Raw genomic sequence first — 17,331 nt, 5'->3', positions numbered from 1 at the left:
CTCTTGTTCCAAGTTCCCTACTGTTCATTCTATGGCTATATATACAGGCATGTATGAAACCTCATACAATTTTATTTCTTTTATTTCTCTCAACTTTCCTTCCCAGTATGGCTACTTATGTACTTTCTGAAGTTGGTATTATTTTCTATGACATGATCTTGGTTTTAATGCTGTTATACTTGCACATAAAATTTGATCTCCTTTTGTCTTTTTGTCTTCTCTCACCATTGATAAAATGAAACTGGCATATCAAGGTCTAGTATTAATTTCCGTTACTTTTGTGTTTTATCTCTTCTCTATCTTTGACAATCTACATACGTATTTTTAACTTTTTTACATAGTCTACATTCCCGTTTTCCATTTGTATTGTTTTTGCAATTGAAATACTTATCAGTAAAATTAAGAAGAATAAATACCGTGTTCATTTTGTGTATTTTAGACCTCAGGATATGGAGACATACCAGGTAGTTGAAAATTACTTGACAAATACTTGAATGAATAAGTGAATGAATGATTTAGTGGGGAAATTTGACACTTAGAGAGCAACAAGACCTAAACATTGTGTTTTGCAATCAAAGTTTTACAAGTGAAATTTGGGGATCAAGGAAGACACCATCTGTTAAGATTTCAGAATATGGATTCTAGAAAAATATTGAAGGGAAAGTGCTTCGAGGACAGCTTATCCTGAAACATGTAGGAATTTATGTTTGATGCCTGGTGAGGAATATTAGAAGGAAGACCACATGTTGTGCAAAACCAGCAGAGGAATTAGAAAGGGAAATGACTGAGGAGATTTCTTTTTGTCTTTCTTTCAAAGCAGCAGTGACTCATTCTATCCTAATTCATTCACCTTATGAATACTAACGTCTTTCTAGTTTTTAAAAATCATATTTATAAATTATAGATTGCAAAATATCTCCCACATTTTGTGTCCACCCCATTGTGACCTCCATTACTTATGACTATTGTAATACAGATATTATTATTGTAATACAAATATTGTCTTTCCTTTTCTGGTCTACCTCACCAACAGTAAAGTTATATTTATAATACCATAGAAATGTTATTCAAATTCCAATGAGTTGATTCCAATCTTCCACTTCCAATGCAACCCACAGCAAGAGTAAAGACACTAAGACACATTCAAAGTTATGAGCAACCAAGGGGTTCCAATCCAATCCAAGTGAGGGTATACAGACAAAGGCCTTGATTCAATGCCTTTCCCAGAATTTATCATCTTGTGAAGAAGGGAGCGGTTCCAGGATGAGTGACAGTAAGGATGGTGGGAATTATGTGAGCGATGCCACTGAGCTAACTAGGCCGAGAGCAAGCAGCTTTGCAATGTGCAGGAAGAAGGATATGCAAAAAGACCACTCTGCCTGTCTCCACTGGCATAGCATAGGGATGAATTTAGGAGGCTCTTGCTTCAGGTTCTGATATGTAAACTTGTACCCTGGGAAGTCATAGGCTCTTATTTTGGGGCTTGTACCCAGCTGACATTCCTGGAGCTATCTGGCTCTGCCATCCCACTGTGTTCAACCATTTTACAGGATACATAAAGCAAGGAAACAGGAAATTGTCAGCTGGCCTTAAAGATTGCATATCAGCACCTTAGTTCACCTTATTTGCGTAGCTTAGAGCCAATTGAAAGGAGAATGAAATAGCATAGTCAGCTCTGTGAATATCACTACATGGATACAGGGTCTGATTTAAATAATGCAGAGGTAACAGTTCTGCATTCAAGGAAACCCTTCCACTTGACACACATTAGATAATATCCTATGTCATGTAAAGCACAAACAGGTGTCTAGGTGGCAGCAGCCACCTACAAGTGTTCTGGATCCTGGTAGATTGTCAATCACCTTGGAACATTCCTGTCTTTCTGGTGAAAACCCCCAATGGGGATTACCAGCCAGTGCAAGATCTTGATGCCACCAGTAACACAGCCATCACCTTACACTCTGCAGTTCCCAGCCCATACACCCTTCTTGGACTGCTACCTCCAGATGCCACCTAGTGTTACATGTCCTCACTTAACTGGTGCCTTTTTCTGCTCTCATAGGCCAATCCCTTTTTGCTTTTAACTGGAAAGATTTTGAGACAGGATAAAAAGACTACCTCAGTTGGACTTGATTGCCATAAAGATTTAAGAACTCACACTATTTTGAGGGAGTCTTTAGCAACAGATTTGGTCAAGTTCCCATTACTTTCTTCCTGGAATAGTCTGTTTCTCCTTTCCAGCTCCACAACCATACTCCCTGCTTGCTGTTATAGTTTCTCAAGAAAACAATGGTGATTGATGAGTACATACACAGATGAAACCAACCCAGAAATTCTACAGATTCACTTTCCCTGAATTTGAGTCATCAACCACTCTGATTGTGAAAGTCCATCCCTAGCCTGCATCAAACAGTACCACATACCACAAGAGATCTGACTAGGAATTCATGTATAACAGAAAGTACCTTCCCAGCCAGTATACTGCAGTTTCTAGTAGCTGTTTTTGCCCAAGTAACCTCCAGTTTACCCCAGTTCCTGTTACTGTTTCCTGTTGCTTCTATTTCCCAGAAATGGCTAGACACTATAATGCATTGCTGGTCACCATGATGCACACTGTAAGAATCAGTCCCCAAGTGTCAAGCACTCTGCTGCTGTACTTCCACATTGCTACCACATGAAAACCTTCCTGTCAGAGCCTTTGAGTTCCGAATTCTTTGCCAATGATCCCAGTGGTGGCCACCAGCACAAATAAATCCTATCCTTGCCTCCAAACCCCAGTGCCCCTTGGATCTTGATCAGAACGTTGCTGTTATATAATGATATTTAGAATGATGAAAGTCAGTAATAAAAAGGCTTATAAATTTTTAGCCTGGAGGAAATAATGGTCCAAAAACTGAAACAGAGAATGTAAGTCAGTTTGACATTGAGGAAAAGTAATAAGTAGATTTTAAAACTTTTTACAAATGTAATAGTTATAGTATATTCAGGAAAACAAGGTGAAAATAGGGTCAGAAATTCAAAAGTATGGGCTGCTACATGAGAATGAAGATAGAGATGTGACAGTACTCTATTCAGTACAGCTCAACAAAAATTTAAATTGTCACAGATACCAGGAGTACAAGAATAATTCTTTAAACAAAGACATTTATGGTACTGTCTGGGTAAATGTCAGTGCTGATGCACTTCTGTGTTAGAGGAGTATAGCACATTGCTGCTGAGAAAGATTAGTGAGAAGTGAAGGAATGCTACAGCAACACAGGGGGATACCTGGTGTTTCCCATGTCAACTGTAAACAGCAAAGAAAGGATAAAAAGGATGGAGTGATGCTCAGCTTCAGTAACCAGACAGGGAGCTTCTGAGGAGCTCACAGCATGTGCCGTCCTGGACAATACAGCTTCTGCAGGGCCACCTTCATGTCTTTGTTCCTCAGACAATAGATAACAGGATTCAATGTAGGGGTGAGGATGGAGTAAAAAATAGATGCCAGGTGGCCTTGGGTTGGGGAGTATTGAGAGGCCGGTCTTAGGTACATGAAACTTCCAGTTCCATAAAACAAAATAACTGTAGTTAGGTGTGAGGAGCAGGTGGAGAAGGCTTTCCACCTTCCTTCCCCAGCCTTAATCCGCACGATTGCAGAGATGATCCAGGCATAGGAGAGCACTGTGAGGGCAAAGGAGCTCATGACAACACAGATGCTCACAGTGAAGCCCACCTCCTCATTGAGGTGGTAATCAGCACAGGTGAGGCACATGATGTGGGGGATGTCACAGAAGAAGTGCTCCACAAGGTTGGGCCCGCAGAAGGGCAGGGAGAAGGTGTTGAATGTATGGAAGGCTGAGAAGATGGCCCCACTCACCCAGGCCATGGCGACCAGTTCAGAGGAAAGCCTCTCATTCATGATGGTCCCATAGAGCAGGGGTTTGAGGATGGCCAAGCATAGGTCATATGCCATGGCTGTGAGCAGAAAGGACTCAGTGGAAGACAGGGTGATGAACACATAGAGCTGAGCCACACACTCAAGATAGGAGATGTACTCAGAGCCCAGGAGGGAAATGACCAGAGCCTGGGGATGGTGACCGAGGTGTAGCATGTGTCCAGGAAAGAGAGATTCTTCAGGAAGAAGTACATGGGGGAGTGGAGACAGCTTTCTCTAAATACAGCTGTGCTAATGGAGATGTTTCCCAGGAGGCCAAATAAGTAGAAAAACAAGAAAAATGAGGTCACTACAAATCTCAATTCCCGGGCATCTGAAAAGCCCCTGAGAATGAACTGAGTCACTCTCGTTTGATTGGACATTGTTCCTTCTTCTCTCTGAAGCTCTGTCCAGATGCAGTGGCTGCTTATAGTGTACCAGGAAACAGATGCAGGAATACAGCCTGAAGGACTTCTATGAGTGTCCTTTTGTCTACAGCTGCACAATGCCTCTCAATGGAAAAACAAATCCTATGTAACTTCTTATATAAATGATTATATTTTAGTGAATTGTGATTATTCTGTGGAATAATCCTTGCATCCTTTAATCCTTGTCATCTGGTCTAATTATGTTGTTGGATCTGGATTACTATGAGAGAGAGAGAAATGGGGGAGAGAGAGAAGGAGAGACAGACACAGACAAGGAGGGAGTATATGAAAGTAAGGAGGAAGAGGGAGAGGAGTTTTTTCCCTCTTAAATTTGGGTGACTTGAGAAATAGTCTCATTTACTTTTCTCTACATTAACACAGTTTAACATTAATTCACGTGATTATATTTCACCCATTCTAGCTTCTCACAGGTTTCATGATTCTGCCTAACATTTTTATTGATTACCTTCTCTCCCACCATTCTTTACTGATATCAGTTCCCATTCTTTCCCCCAAATATTTTAAATGCACTTTGTTTTTACTAGCCTAAAAGTAACTCTACTATGATCTATGGAAAACTATTTGTTTTAAACAAATATGCTCAACATAGAGAAAAAAACATTCAAGTATTAAGACTTAAATTCCTACACACATAGAACGTAATTTTGCTTACTTTCCTACTGTTTTTTAATGATGTTATGGTAATTAGAAGCAGTAACAGAGCTTTGTTCTTTATCTATCTCGGGACCCAGTGACTACTGTGTGCCCTATAAACAACAAATAAATGTGTGAAACCAAAGCCAGCCTCTGTGGAAGCTTCCCTTCACATAGCAGTTCACTTAGGGTCCTTTGAGAGAGCTTGTTTTTACAAGTTTGAATAGAACGAAGTGTAGTTGTTCTCACAAGGTGTAATTGGATTTAACATGTATGCTAGAAATTAAAATGTATGGAAAATTTTATCATTTTGGGAATTTATACCCTCCAAACTTTGAAATATTATTCCTTTAAGAATGTCTTTGTTAACACAAGTAAATGTTAACAATCAAGGAACCAAATAAAACCAGCCTGATATACAGTAACTTCATAAGCACTTAAATGCTTTTACCCATGCATTTGAAATAAAAGATGTGAATATTTACAAGCAAAAAAGAAAGTTAATTTTAGGCATTTTTAAGTCTTAAAATCTACACAGTGCATTATTTATATACTGTTTTTCTTAAAATACTTAATTGTCGATGTCCGCTCCCGGCCGGCAGGAAGGACACACGACAAAGTCTGGTAGTGGACAACCTTTTCTTTTTATTTTCCTTCTCCGTACAGCCTGCCCTGGGTTCTCCCAGCTGAAGCCTCCTTTGGTCTGCTCCCCGCGGCTCCTTTTGTGCTTCAGCCTGCCCCAAAGCCTCTACCGGTCCGCTCTCCGCGGCTCCTTTTGGGCTTCTACTTCCGGGCTTCTATCTGGCTTCTTCTTCCGCCCAGGGGTGGCACCGGTATATATACGGGTACAGTGTCCAATCATGTTAAAGTAAGCAAGGCAAGCTGATTGGCTAACATCATCAGTTGCCAGGCAGACTATATTGTTGAGCGGGTTGTTTACGCGGTAAGCAGGAAACTAACATATTCGATGGGAGGGGTAATCTACCTCAGGCCTCACTCTTTACTACAGGCCTCACGTCCGCCAAGTGAGGCGACCGGGCTCGGGGCTGCGGCTCCCAACATCTCCCCCTTTTTTATTTTTTATGAATGTGCGCATCGTAGCCCTTCCTGGACTGGGTGCAGAGGCTTATGCCCTATGCGTAGGCCCACCGTAGGTCCTTGGCTTAGACCCTGGTCGGCCGTCCCATGGTCTGCCAAGGCCCTGAGGCCCTCGTCCTTTTTCTAGGGCCAGGCACAAACTGGACGGAACCTGGATGCACACAAGCTTGCACTCATTTCCTCTCCGTAAAGAAATCCCCTCGGAGAGAAATTTAGACCTGGGCAGCATCTAACAGTCCAGCGGCTTACGTGCAGGATGGGGTAGGGCCTGGCTTAGGTCGAGTCATGCTGGGGAGGCACGCTCTTACCCGTCATTGACTCATCTACCCTGCTATATCATAATTTTTTAGAGGAGGAGTGTGGGAAGCTCACCGTCCCTAGACTCGGTCGTAGGCTAGGCGAGCGAGCCATGCATATGCCTGAGGATCTTTTTGTCCATTTTGGGCTACCGCTATTTTTATTTATCTTATTGGTTGGTCTGTGATGGATCTCCAGTAGGGCAGGTCTGATCTTCAGTCGAGGGCTTTGTTGCCCGTGTCAGTCTCTCCGGTATCCACAGTGGTTCTCGTCCCGATTCCTGTGGGAAAACACAAACCGCGCCTCGGTTCCAGCTGATTACCGGATCCGGGCCCATCCATTGTCCTGTCAGGACATCTTTCCACTTCACCCACCCTTTATGGTTGGGGGAAGGGTTGCAGTGCTCCACAGCTGGGGAGCGATTATCATTATTTAAATTTAAAAAATTGTGTGTGAATAGTGCCATGGATAATCGTGCCTTTGGGGCCAGGCCTTGGCCTACTCCCCCTTTTTGTTTTTGTAAAATTTCTTTGAGGCTTCTATGAGCCCTCTCAATGATTCCTTGACCTTGGGGATTGTATGGGATACCATGTTTTAATTGAACCTCCATCATTTTGCAGAACTCATTGAAGGCTTTGCCTATATAGGCTGGTCCATTATCAGTTTTTAATATTTTTGGTTTGCCCCATGCGGCCCAAGCCGCCAGGCAATGATTGATCACATTAGACACTTTTTCACCTGTTTCTGCTGTTGCAAATATGACGCGAGAACAGGTGTCTGTGGAAACATGAACATATTTAAGAGTCCCAAACTCCTGTATATGTGTGATGTCCATCTGCCAAACATCACCAGGGATCAAACCTCGAGGGTTTACTCCCATCGGTATGGCAGGTTTGTATGTGGCACAGGAGTCACATAGTCGCACGATATCTCGTGCATCTGCTCTAGAAACATGGAAATGGTTTGCTAGTGTCCTGGCATTAACATGAAATTTATCATGGAAGGCACGGGCTCGCTCGATTGGTGTTAGTAAGGTAAAAATCCATAACGGGCGAGTGGCAGTGTCAGCAGCCGCATTCCCCTGTGCCATAGGCCCTGGCAGGGATGTATGTGCTCTTATGTGGGTGGTGAAGACCTTATGGTGTCTGTTTTGAAGCAATGTCTGGATAGACAGGAACAGTCCAGCCACTGTGGAAGTGGATCTAATTAAACCGGCAGTCTCAAGCACTTGCATAGCATTGACCACATACCTAGAATCGGAGACAATGTTAATGGCCTCTGAGAACCGTTCAAGAATCATTTTAACGATCTGCAGTTCCACCACCTGAGGCTGATCTGGTTCAAATTGTATGGTAACCGGGGGCTTGCCTAGGATCACATAGGCGCCTATCCCCGTCTTAGAGCCATCTGTGTATATTGTAGTTGCTGGGACTAATGGCTCAGAGGCAGTAACCTTTGGAAAAATTATAGGGTGCTGAGTGACAAATGACAAGATAGGGTCTTTAGGGTATTGATTGTTTATATCCCCATGGAAAACACATCTCAGAATGGCCCAAGTATCTATGCAGGCAGCCAGGGTCTTGATCTGGCTGGCGGTATAGGGTACTCGGATGGCTTGTGGTCCTGAGCCAAAATGTTGGACAGCTCTATCATGCGCTTCAAGGGCCAATGAAGCGACTGCCTCCGGGTAATGCTCTATGACTTTTGCAGGTGAGACCTTAGGGTGTATCCACAGTAGTGGTCCTTTCTGCCAAATCACCGCTGTAGGCTGTAGACTAGTCTGTAGCAAACAGACATCAAAGGGTCGCCCTGGTTCAATTCTGTGTAAGGTAGCCCCACCTAAGGCTTCCTCTACTCTCTGTAAGGCAGCTCTTGCCTCAGGAGTGAGCCTCCTGTGGGAGGCTATATCTGGGTCTCCCTTCAGAAGGTCGAACAGGGGTTTGAGATCTGAATTTGGTATATGTAAATATGGCCTAATCCAATTAATGTCTCCCAATAGCTTTTGCATGTCATTTAGGGTCCTAACGCCATCCGTCCTAATGGTGACCTTCTGCGGAGAGACTAGCATAGGGGAGATTCTCGCGCCTAAGTAGGTCACCATTTCTCCTCCCTGAATCTTGTCGGGGGCAACATGTAGATTAGCTTGTCTCAGGGCCTCGACCAACTGGCTGAGCATATTATTTAGCATGTCTGGGTCCCTGCCGCTGAGCAAAAGGTCGTCCATGTAATGCATACATCTTATCTTGGGAAAGGATTTTCGTAGGGGGGCCAGTAGGGAATCAAGGTAAATCTGACACATAGTGGGACTGTTGGCCATGCCTTGGGGCAACGTTACCCACTCGTATCTGAGATCAGGGCTTTCTTGGTTAATGGTGGGCAAAGTAAAGGCAAACCTATGAGTGTCCTCTGGGTGCAGGGGAATTGAGAAGAAACAGTCTCTAAGGTCTATAACATAAACTGGCCAGGACTGAGGGATGGCTGAGAGAGCTGGCAGCCCCCTCTGGACCGCCCCCAGGGACTGCATCTGCGCGTTGACCGCCCTTAGATCATGGAGCAGCCTCCACTTGCCAGACTTTTTCTTAATTATAAAAATGGGGGTGTTCCATGGGGAGGTTGATGGCTTAATATGTCCTAATCTGAGTTGTGTACTGACTATTTCTGACAAGGCTAATAGCTTCTCCTTAGGCAGGGGCCACTGAGGTACCCAAACCGGATCATTTGATTTCCAGGTGATTTTGATCGAAGTGGGTAGGAGAGCTTCTTCAGCGGCCCCTAAGAAAAACCCAATCCTTGCCTACCTTTTTTGTTTTCTACTGGTATTGGGGATGTCCGACCCTGTAGGGCATTGCCCAAGCCTTTGCCGGGGGTATATCCCTGGTTCCTGAGTATATCCTTAGCCTGGGGGGAGCAGTTTGACGTAAGCGTGACATCCATCTGAGTGAGGATGTCCCTTCCCCATAGAGACACTGGCAACTGCAACACAAACGGTTGGAAATGGCCCTGATGACCCTCCTCATCGCACCAGAGCAGGGTTGAAGCACTAACCTGAGGAGCTGACACCATCCCCAGGCCCTGCAGCGTGTTATCTGCAGTGTTGGTGGGCCAGTTGGAAGGCCAATCCTTTCTGGAGATAATGGAACGGTCAGCTCCTGTGTCTAGGAGCCCTGTTATATTCTTGCCATTGACCTTAAGTGAGAGCATGGGCCTTTTATCAAGTGTCATATGGAGTCCCTCAAAGACTTCCCCTGAGGAACCGAAACCTTGACTTTCTCTAATTTTCTGCTTTGAGGGAAATCTCTTGTGGAGACTGGGGAGCAGCAAGAGCTGCGCTATCTTGTCTCCTTTATTAATTACCATAGTACCCACAAGAGATTGAACCATAATTTTAATATGTCCTGTGTAGTCTGAGTCTATGACCCCCGGGACTACTGTGAGACCCCGAAGGGCCGTGGAGGATCTCCCGATCACCAGACCCACGGAATTTTCGGGTAACGGTCCCTTAAAGGTGGTTTCAACCACTTGAACACCCATATCAGGCACTAATATAAGTCCTGAGGCGACACTGAGGTCCACACCTGCTGACCCAGGGGTGGCCCTTGTTGAAGGCTGCCACCCTGAGCTGTCCTGTCTCTGGGGCGGGGGCCCGCCTTCGAAGGGGGCCCCCTCTGGCCGTTTTTTGGCTCTCTAGCATCTTGTCCACAAATACGGTTGCCCTGAGCATCAAAGACCGACCTACACTCCTCAGCTTTGTGTGATCCCTTCTTGCATCGCCCACAAACATATGGTTCTTCATTCCTAGGGCGAGGCCTAGCATCTGCATTGTTTGGGCAGTGACGTTTAATGTGTCCTGGCTCCCCGCAGGCAAAACACCCTTTAGCCTTACATTCCCCTTCTAACCCGCGAGGTCCCCTCTGCTGTACAGCCGCGGCCAGGAGAGCAGCCACTCCCGAGTTGGAGAGCGGCCCCCCTATCTCTCTGCATATCCTAATCCAGGCATTGAGGTCCTTGTTCTTATGAGGAGCTATCGCTGCCTTGCACTCCTTTGTACACTGTTCGAAAATCAGCTGCCTTACCAGCGGTCGAGCCACTCCCGGATCAGAAAATATCTTATCGGCAGCATCTTGCATTCGGGCCACAAAGTCAACAAATGGCTCTGTGGTACCCTGAATTATTTTTGAAAGACACAAGGAGGCTGTTCCAGCACCACTTACTTGCTTCCAGGCGCGGAGCCCTATGGCATTGATTTGTTCATAGACAGCGCCGGGGAACTGGGTCTGGTCATCAGCGTGCCGACCTTTTCCCATAAGCATTTCCTTGTTCCACCCCCGGTTTCCTCGATTGGCGTTTTTCTCAGCCTGCTCGGCAGAGAACTCTGCATACCAGGCTCGCCAATCCAGGTAACTGCCCGAGGGCAGACAGGCCTTTGCCAGCTGAATCCAGTCCGCGGGGGTGAGGGGCCCAGAAGACAGATTCTCCAGCATGGCAATGGTGTAAGGCGCAGTCGGCCCAAAGGTTGTAACTGCATTTTTAAGTTCTCTAATCTGCTTTATCTCAAAAGGCTCCCATACATTGCGTCCCTGGCCCATAGCTACTTGTACAGGAAATATCTCGTAGGGGCCACTATCTATCCCAGGTGGATGTACCTCATGAGACAAGCGTCCCCCCTGCCAAAGCCGCCTGTAAAAATACCGACCTGCCGGCGGCGGAGCATAAGACAGCGGCCGTGATTGGGCGGAAAATGGGGGCCCGTGCATCACTTCCTGTTCTGGCGAAGAGGAAGGGAGCTCCCGGGCGGCCGCCCCGCGGCGAGGGATCGCCTCCGGAAACGGCCCCCAAGGTGGGGCGGAAGGCTTCGCCTCCCTCTCGCGCCGGGGAGCGCTCAGGAGCTCTCTACTCCTCCGCAGACCAGGTTGAGCAGAGCGCAATTCGCGGGGCAACGCTGGAAAAGAACCCTGCGACTCCTTATTGAGCGATTTAGGCTCCTGACAGCTGGTCTCTTTGGCCTCCTTGCCATTCAACTTTCCCTCGTCCTCGGAGTCAGACGACTCCGAGGCTAGAGCCCCGTCCTCCTCCTTAGCATCCTTGTTCCCCTTGACAAACACCTCTCGGGAGCTCCCTGACTGGGCCTGCTCAGATACCCTGCGTACTTTTGTAAGCTCTTGAGAGCTTTCTCCACAACCACCCTCGCTCTTAGTGCCGCTACCTAACATGTTTCCCATCTTTTAATATGTTACTCACCGCGTGAGGCCCAAGGAATCCGCCACTTACGCGTGAGCCTGAGGGGAGTCTAAAAGCCCTGTAGGTGCGCGCCACCCAGAGCCCAGGCTTATCCCCAACTCACCTGTCTCGCAGCTCTGTACTGGAGCGTTGTCCACTTCCACGTCGCGGGGGTGATCAGTCCCCGGGCGGGCCTCCAAATGTCGATGTCCGCTCCCGGCCGGCAGGAAGGACACACGACAAAGTCTGGTAGTGGACAACCTTTTCTTTTTATTTTCCTTCTCCGTACAGCCTGCCCTGGGTTCTCCCAGCTGAAGCCTCCTTTGGTCTGCTCCCCGCGGCTCCTTTTGTGCTTCAGCCTGCCCCAAAGCCTCTACCGGTCCGCTCTCCGCGGCTCCTTTTGGGCTTCTACTTCCGGGCTTCTATCTGGCTTCTTCTTCCGCCCAGGGGTGGCACCGGTATATATACGGGTACAGTGTCCAATCATGTTAAAGTAAGCAAGGCAAGCTGATTGGCTAACATCATCAGTTGCCAGGCAGACTATATTGTTGAGCGGGTTGTTTACGCGGTAAGCAGGAAACTAACGTATTCGATGGGAGGGGTAATCTACCTCAGGCCTCACTCTTTACTACAGGCCTCACGTCCGCCAAGTGAGGCGACCGGGCTCGGGGCTGCGGCTCCCAACACTTAATCATAAAATTATTGTTTCCCTATATTAAAGAAGCCCAAACAGTTGATGTGCAAATGTATAAATAATAGTACTGAAAGCAACAACAATATGTTGAGAACGTTCTGATGACGTAAGCTCATGGGACCTGGGCACCTTCCTCAGAGAGGCCGGCGTCCTCCTGAGAGCTAGAGGCAGCAGCTCAAGCGGCTCCCTGTGGGAAGATGCTATTTTCAAACACAATCTTTTCTGTGATTACCTTACAGTTTTTGCAAAGTCACAATAACCACCTCTGGCAAAGTTGATATATTGGGCAAAATGATTCTGAGAATGTCAGAAAGCATAGACATAGAAAGTGTTTCCCAATGGGCCAGTTGGTCCTAGGACAGAGGCAGATGGAGGTACTGTGTTGTGTAACTCACACTGTCCTCCTCATGCGGCAAAGAAACAATACGACCATTAAATAAATATATAAGGCAACTGAGATGGGCAAACCAGTATTAGAACATCTTTTTCTTACTTTGAATTTTTGTAAAAATCAACTGAGACCTTAAGTTTTCTTCCTATGAAAATGCAAAATAAAAATGTAAACATAAAACATGGCATAACACATATACTTTATCTTTCCACTAGTATCTTATTTGAATTAGCCTAATGTCCTTTAGTCTCATTTTTGCTGTTTTTAATAAGATTTTCCACTTTCTTGTGGCAGGACAGTATTCCACTGTGCATAAATAGCACACTTTTTGTGTGTTTATGTGTTGAAAGGCACTTTGCTATTCCTGTTTTTGGTTATTGCAAAAACATGATATTGTGAACATGGCCAGTGCAGATATCTCTTCCACACAGTGATTTCAGTTCCTTGGGCTTCATGTCCAGAAGTGGTATAGTTTGGACACAGAATAATTTTCATTTTTGTTTTTAGTTTTTAAAAAAAATTTTATTAGTTCATGTTTGCCGTACATAATGACTACACTCACTGTGGGAAGCTGACCCATGTACACAACACACCTTAATTATTTCTACTTCCTCTACCCCTTCCATCTCTTGTCCTCTTCTAAATGGCAAAAGATCTGACTCCCCGTTTCCTATTATCTGTCACTGATTGCTTTTGATTTGGAATTTATTTTTAAACTGCCTTTCACATTCTGTATTCTATTACCACATATTTCTGTATTAAATTGTCAGTTGTAGTGTCTGAACCCTTTTCGACAGAGCTGTGATCTTTTTCCAAGGAATATTTTATCCAGTCTCAAACTGAAAGCATTAGTTATGCACTGTTAGTTATGCACTGTAAACTTATAACCATATTACTACCAAGTAGCCTTTATTTCCTTTTCATGTTTTCAAAAAGATTAAGTTTTAAAACAGTGTAAAAATCCAAGAATTGTAATGCTCTTTCAAACGTAAAGCATCACAGCTCATTTTAATTAAGGTACTATTAGCCTTCCAAGGAGCCTTTACACAGTTTCCCATCATGGAAATGGTGAGTAGCAGAGATGACGAAGGTACTTACTGGTCTAGTTTGACCTGTCTGGAATGTATCCATGTATTAAAAGTCACGCTCTAGTTTCTGAAACTGTACAATTGCTGTCAATTCAAAATTAAATCAAAACAACAGCAACAGCAACCCAGAGGCTGCCTGATTCTCCTTAGCACTGAGTGAGTACAGATTCCCTAGTGGGATGACAGGAGTGGTGACAGGACCATGGGACTTAAAGTTAACAGTGACGGCAACCATGAAAAGGATCAAAGTCAGCTACGGTGAAGGAAACATTTTCACACAACAAGAAACTCAGAAAAGAATCATGGACCTAACAAGCATAGATCCAGCATAATATCATATAAATACAGTCAGTTTACTGTGTAACTACTAAAAATGGTTTAAAGGATTTGTGAATAAAAAGTTCAACCTCATATGAGACCAAAAATTTGGAAAACATTGAAAAATGCACAATTTTGCTAAAACTGGGTTTTTGGAGTTTTTAAGTGTTGAACCAGATTGCTGAAAAGCATCTCCAGGTAGGTTGAGGACACTTTATGTTGGCTACAAAGACCCAGCGCTGCCACAAAGCCAGGCAGAAAACCTCCAGGTCAGGACAGGGTGCTGGAGCCCCATGCCCAGGTGAGGCGGGGTCCCTCACTTGCCTGGCTGAGTCACTGCCTGGGCTCAGTCTTCTTCCAGGCTTCCCGCTGTGCCAGGCAGAGGCTGCCCTGTGCCTGAGGCCACACAGTAAACTGCTCTTCACTGCTCTCCAGTGGCTGAGGGCACTACCATTCCCCACCGTAACTTATTTTCTGCCCTTTTAGAAGACACATTTTTGAAAGGCTGATTTTGATGGGCTATTTCACCTACTTTGTCTGTAGATGTGTAATTTCCATCCCTGGAGGCTGTGTGAAAAGGACCAACTTAGACTCTGACCAATAAATTCAAACTGGTGGTGTAACACAGTGTTCAGTCCACAGCCAGTGCTTGTCACCCCGACACCAAGTTCACTGACCTTGGGGTGCAACTCACTCCCAACAGGCAGCCACCCACCCTGCCTGCAGGGATTTTATGGCCTTCTGTGAAATCCACACTATTTACATTGCTTCATGCCTTGGTTTCTTTCCCTGGTACCAACCCTTCGTTGTTACTCTGGTGTTTGGGGAAAGGGGTACTCTGGTCCCAGGGCTCTTCAGTAGCTGGGCAAGATCTAAGACTCAGGGTACATCCACAGAGGATCCCTGCCTCAAACCAAGGTCACCTGAAGGTCCTATATGCTCAGGAAAGACAGGGCCAGACCTGAGAGGCTCACAGAACAGAAGAGCTCAGTTTTTGCCCTCAGCCAGTAATTTGCCTTGGTGTTTTAAATTATTTGGGCTGAGTGAGCATATGCAGAGGATCTACTATTTGGTGCTGTGGGAGGGATTGCATCTTCACAGATTCTGAGGCTTTGCCTTTGTGTAGTTTGTCAAACAGACCTCGACACACAAACTATTCTTAATTTTGAAGGTGCATAGAGAGAATTAACAAGAGAAACCCCAGGGTCGTATGCGCAGCCCTACATTAATTTTCAATTTCCATAAAGTTACCTTAAAACAATACCAAAGCTGGAGCTCAGGTTTCGAATTCAAAGGAGAAGACAGGTTTTTCTTGCAGAGTCCCGGTCTCTGTGATCTCAGGGCTCTGTCCTCACACACCCCACTTTCTCCAAGGTGCAGCTGACCGTAGAGACGGCGCTGAGAGCTTGGTGTTGGGGTCATTGGTCCATAGATGCACACATGTTTTTTTTTCATTTGCCCTGGATATATGCAAAATTTCCATTAAAAAAGCTAAATCGTAGAAAACATATACTACAGCATAAATTTCAAAGCAGAACCCAGTGGAGCCAAAGGTGTGGAACCCGCATCTGTGCACCTACAGGTATCTCAGGGCAGATTCTGAGACTCCTATTAGGTACTGAAAAGGCCCGGCTGGGTCATCATGGGCAGTGCAGGCTGTGTTCCAACTCTTGTTCCCACTTCAGCCTTACAAGGACAACCATGCTCAGTTACCTCCTTCATTCTGCCTTTCTAAACATCCCAAGCAAGTCTGTCCTGACCACGCACTTCACAGAACCACAGCCTCTACAGCCAGGTCATTAAAGACCCCAGCCCTCAGGGCTCTCGTGTCTATAGTGATCATAAATTACCATTTAAACACAAATCCATGCATGTTCAACAGGACCCATTATTTTCGCTTTTCCCAACCATCCGAGATTTGCCAAAGACGAGTTCTCATGCTGCCTCCACAGTCAGTGACACCTGTCTCAGACACACACAAGGAGGGTCAGGGCTCCTCCTTCTGAGATGTTTGTCAAAGGAAACATGCAAGAACCCACAATCCCTGCAACCAAGGAAGCTAACAGCTACCATTTCTAAATAAAATTGGAAACGGAACAGTGAAACACTCCCGATTCTTCACTCTCATCATGAGAGAAAATAAAGAGAAATTCCCTCAGTTGAACATCATCATGTTACTCTATCAGTGTTATGAAATGCATTCTGAAGCTATCTGGACTGAGGCAGAAGTAGGAACTATCAGTGATTCCTACTCCATGCATAGGAAGAAGATTGTTAATCATGATGCAGAAACTTGTCTTGCACATCAGTGGTGGCAGACCGAGGGGCAGTGTGAAGTTAAAGGTCAGGCAGCTGTGTGATAGAAATGATCCATTTATGAAAGGATTTTTCTAATTTTTAGCTCCACAAATTTCCTAAAATGAATGAACGTTGAGAAACAATGCATCATTGGTAATAATACACAATGAGTCTATTAACTTGATCTCACCTAGTGAACGAGGCTTCAAGGAGCCTCCAGACATGCCCTGGTGATGAGATGGCAGCAGGACCCCCACGATCGGCAAGCTCACAGCATGCCAGTGAAAGGAAGGCTGGATAAAGGCACACAATTCCTCCATGCTCCCTCTGCTCCTCTGTTAAGTGCTGTGTACCCAGGACCGCTACGGCACAGCTGGGAGTGTGATGAATTGAGCTTAGAGCTCTCGGCGGACATGTCGCACCTTTCCCGGGAGGATCCAGCTTACAGGTAACTTGGTGAAATTTTTGCTGAGGCCCTTGGAATATTTGAAAGAACTTGGGAAAAAGTAAAAGCTATTCCTCAAGGCACATGAAAATTGCAGCCAGTGAAGAAATGAAGCTAGTATCCGCAGATGAGACTGACATTCAGTGTCCTCAGATATTTGCAAAATGAGAGTTCATGAGAGCCGCGTGAAGCAGAGATGTTTGGGAGACAGGAAAGATGTTTCTGATAGAAAGGAAATGAAATTTTTTGTCTTTTTTAAACTGTACATTGAGATTTTTAAAAATGCTCAGTAAAAAATACCCAGTAAGTCTCCTTCTCTGTGAGTCTGTGCGTCTCTGTCCCCTACATGTGTCCTATCTATCCAGACATAAGGTTTATAGTAATTTATTAGTAATTCTATAGAATTTATAGTAATTAGATTATTCTATAGAATTTATTAGCAATTCTACAGAATTTATAGTAATTTATTAGTAATTCTATAGAATTACTA

The 17,331-nt window shown here is 45.1% G+C and overlaps 1 protein-coding gene across 1 annotated transcript; it reads right to left on the bottom strand.

The window, feature by feature from the left end:
- Positions 1-3,364: 3,364 nt before the first annotated feature.
- Positions 3,365-4,296, bottom strand: LOC100734312 (olfactory receptor 2G3-like). The gene is given in 2 exon segments (XM_013143234.2): positions 3,365-4,065; positions 4,068-4,296. Coding segments are annotated over 2 exon segments (930 nt in total).
- Positions 4,297-17,331: the final 13,035 nt, after the last annotated feature.

This window comes from Cavia porcellus, unplaced genomic scaffold, assembly GCF_034190915.1.
Source record: "Cavia porcellus strain 051 isolate PalLab524CR breed Dunkin Hartley unplaced genomic scaffold, mCavPor4.1 scaffold_2, whole genome shotgun sequence".
Lineage (NCBI taxonomy): Eukaryota > Metazoa > Chordata > Mammalia > Rodentia > Caviidae > Cavia > Cavia porcellus.
This window is presented reverse-complemented; position numbering and strand designations above follow the sequence as displayed.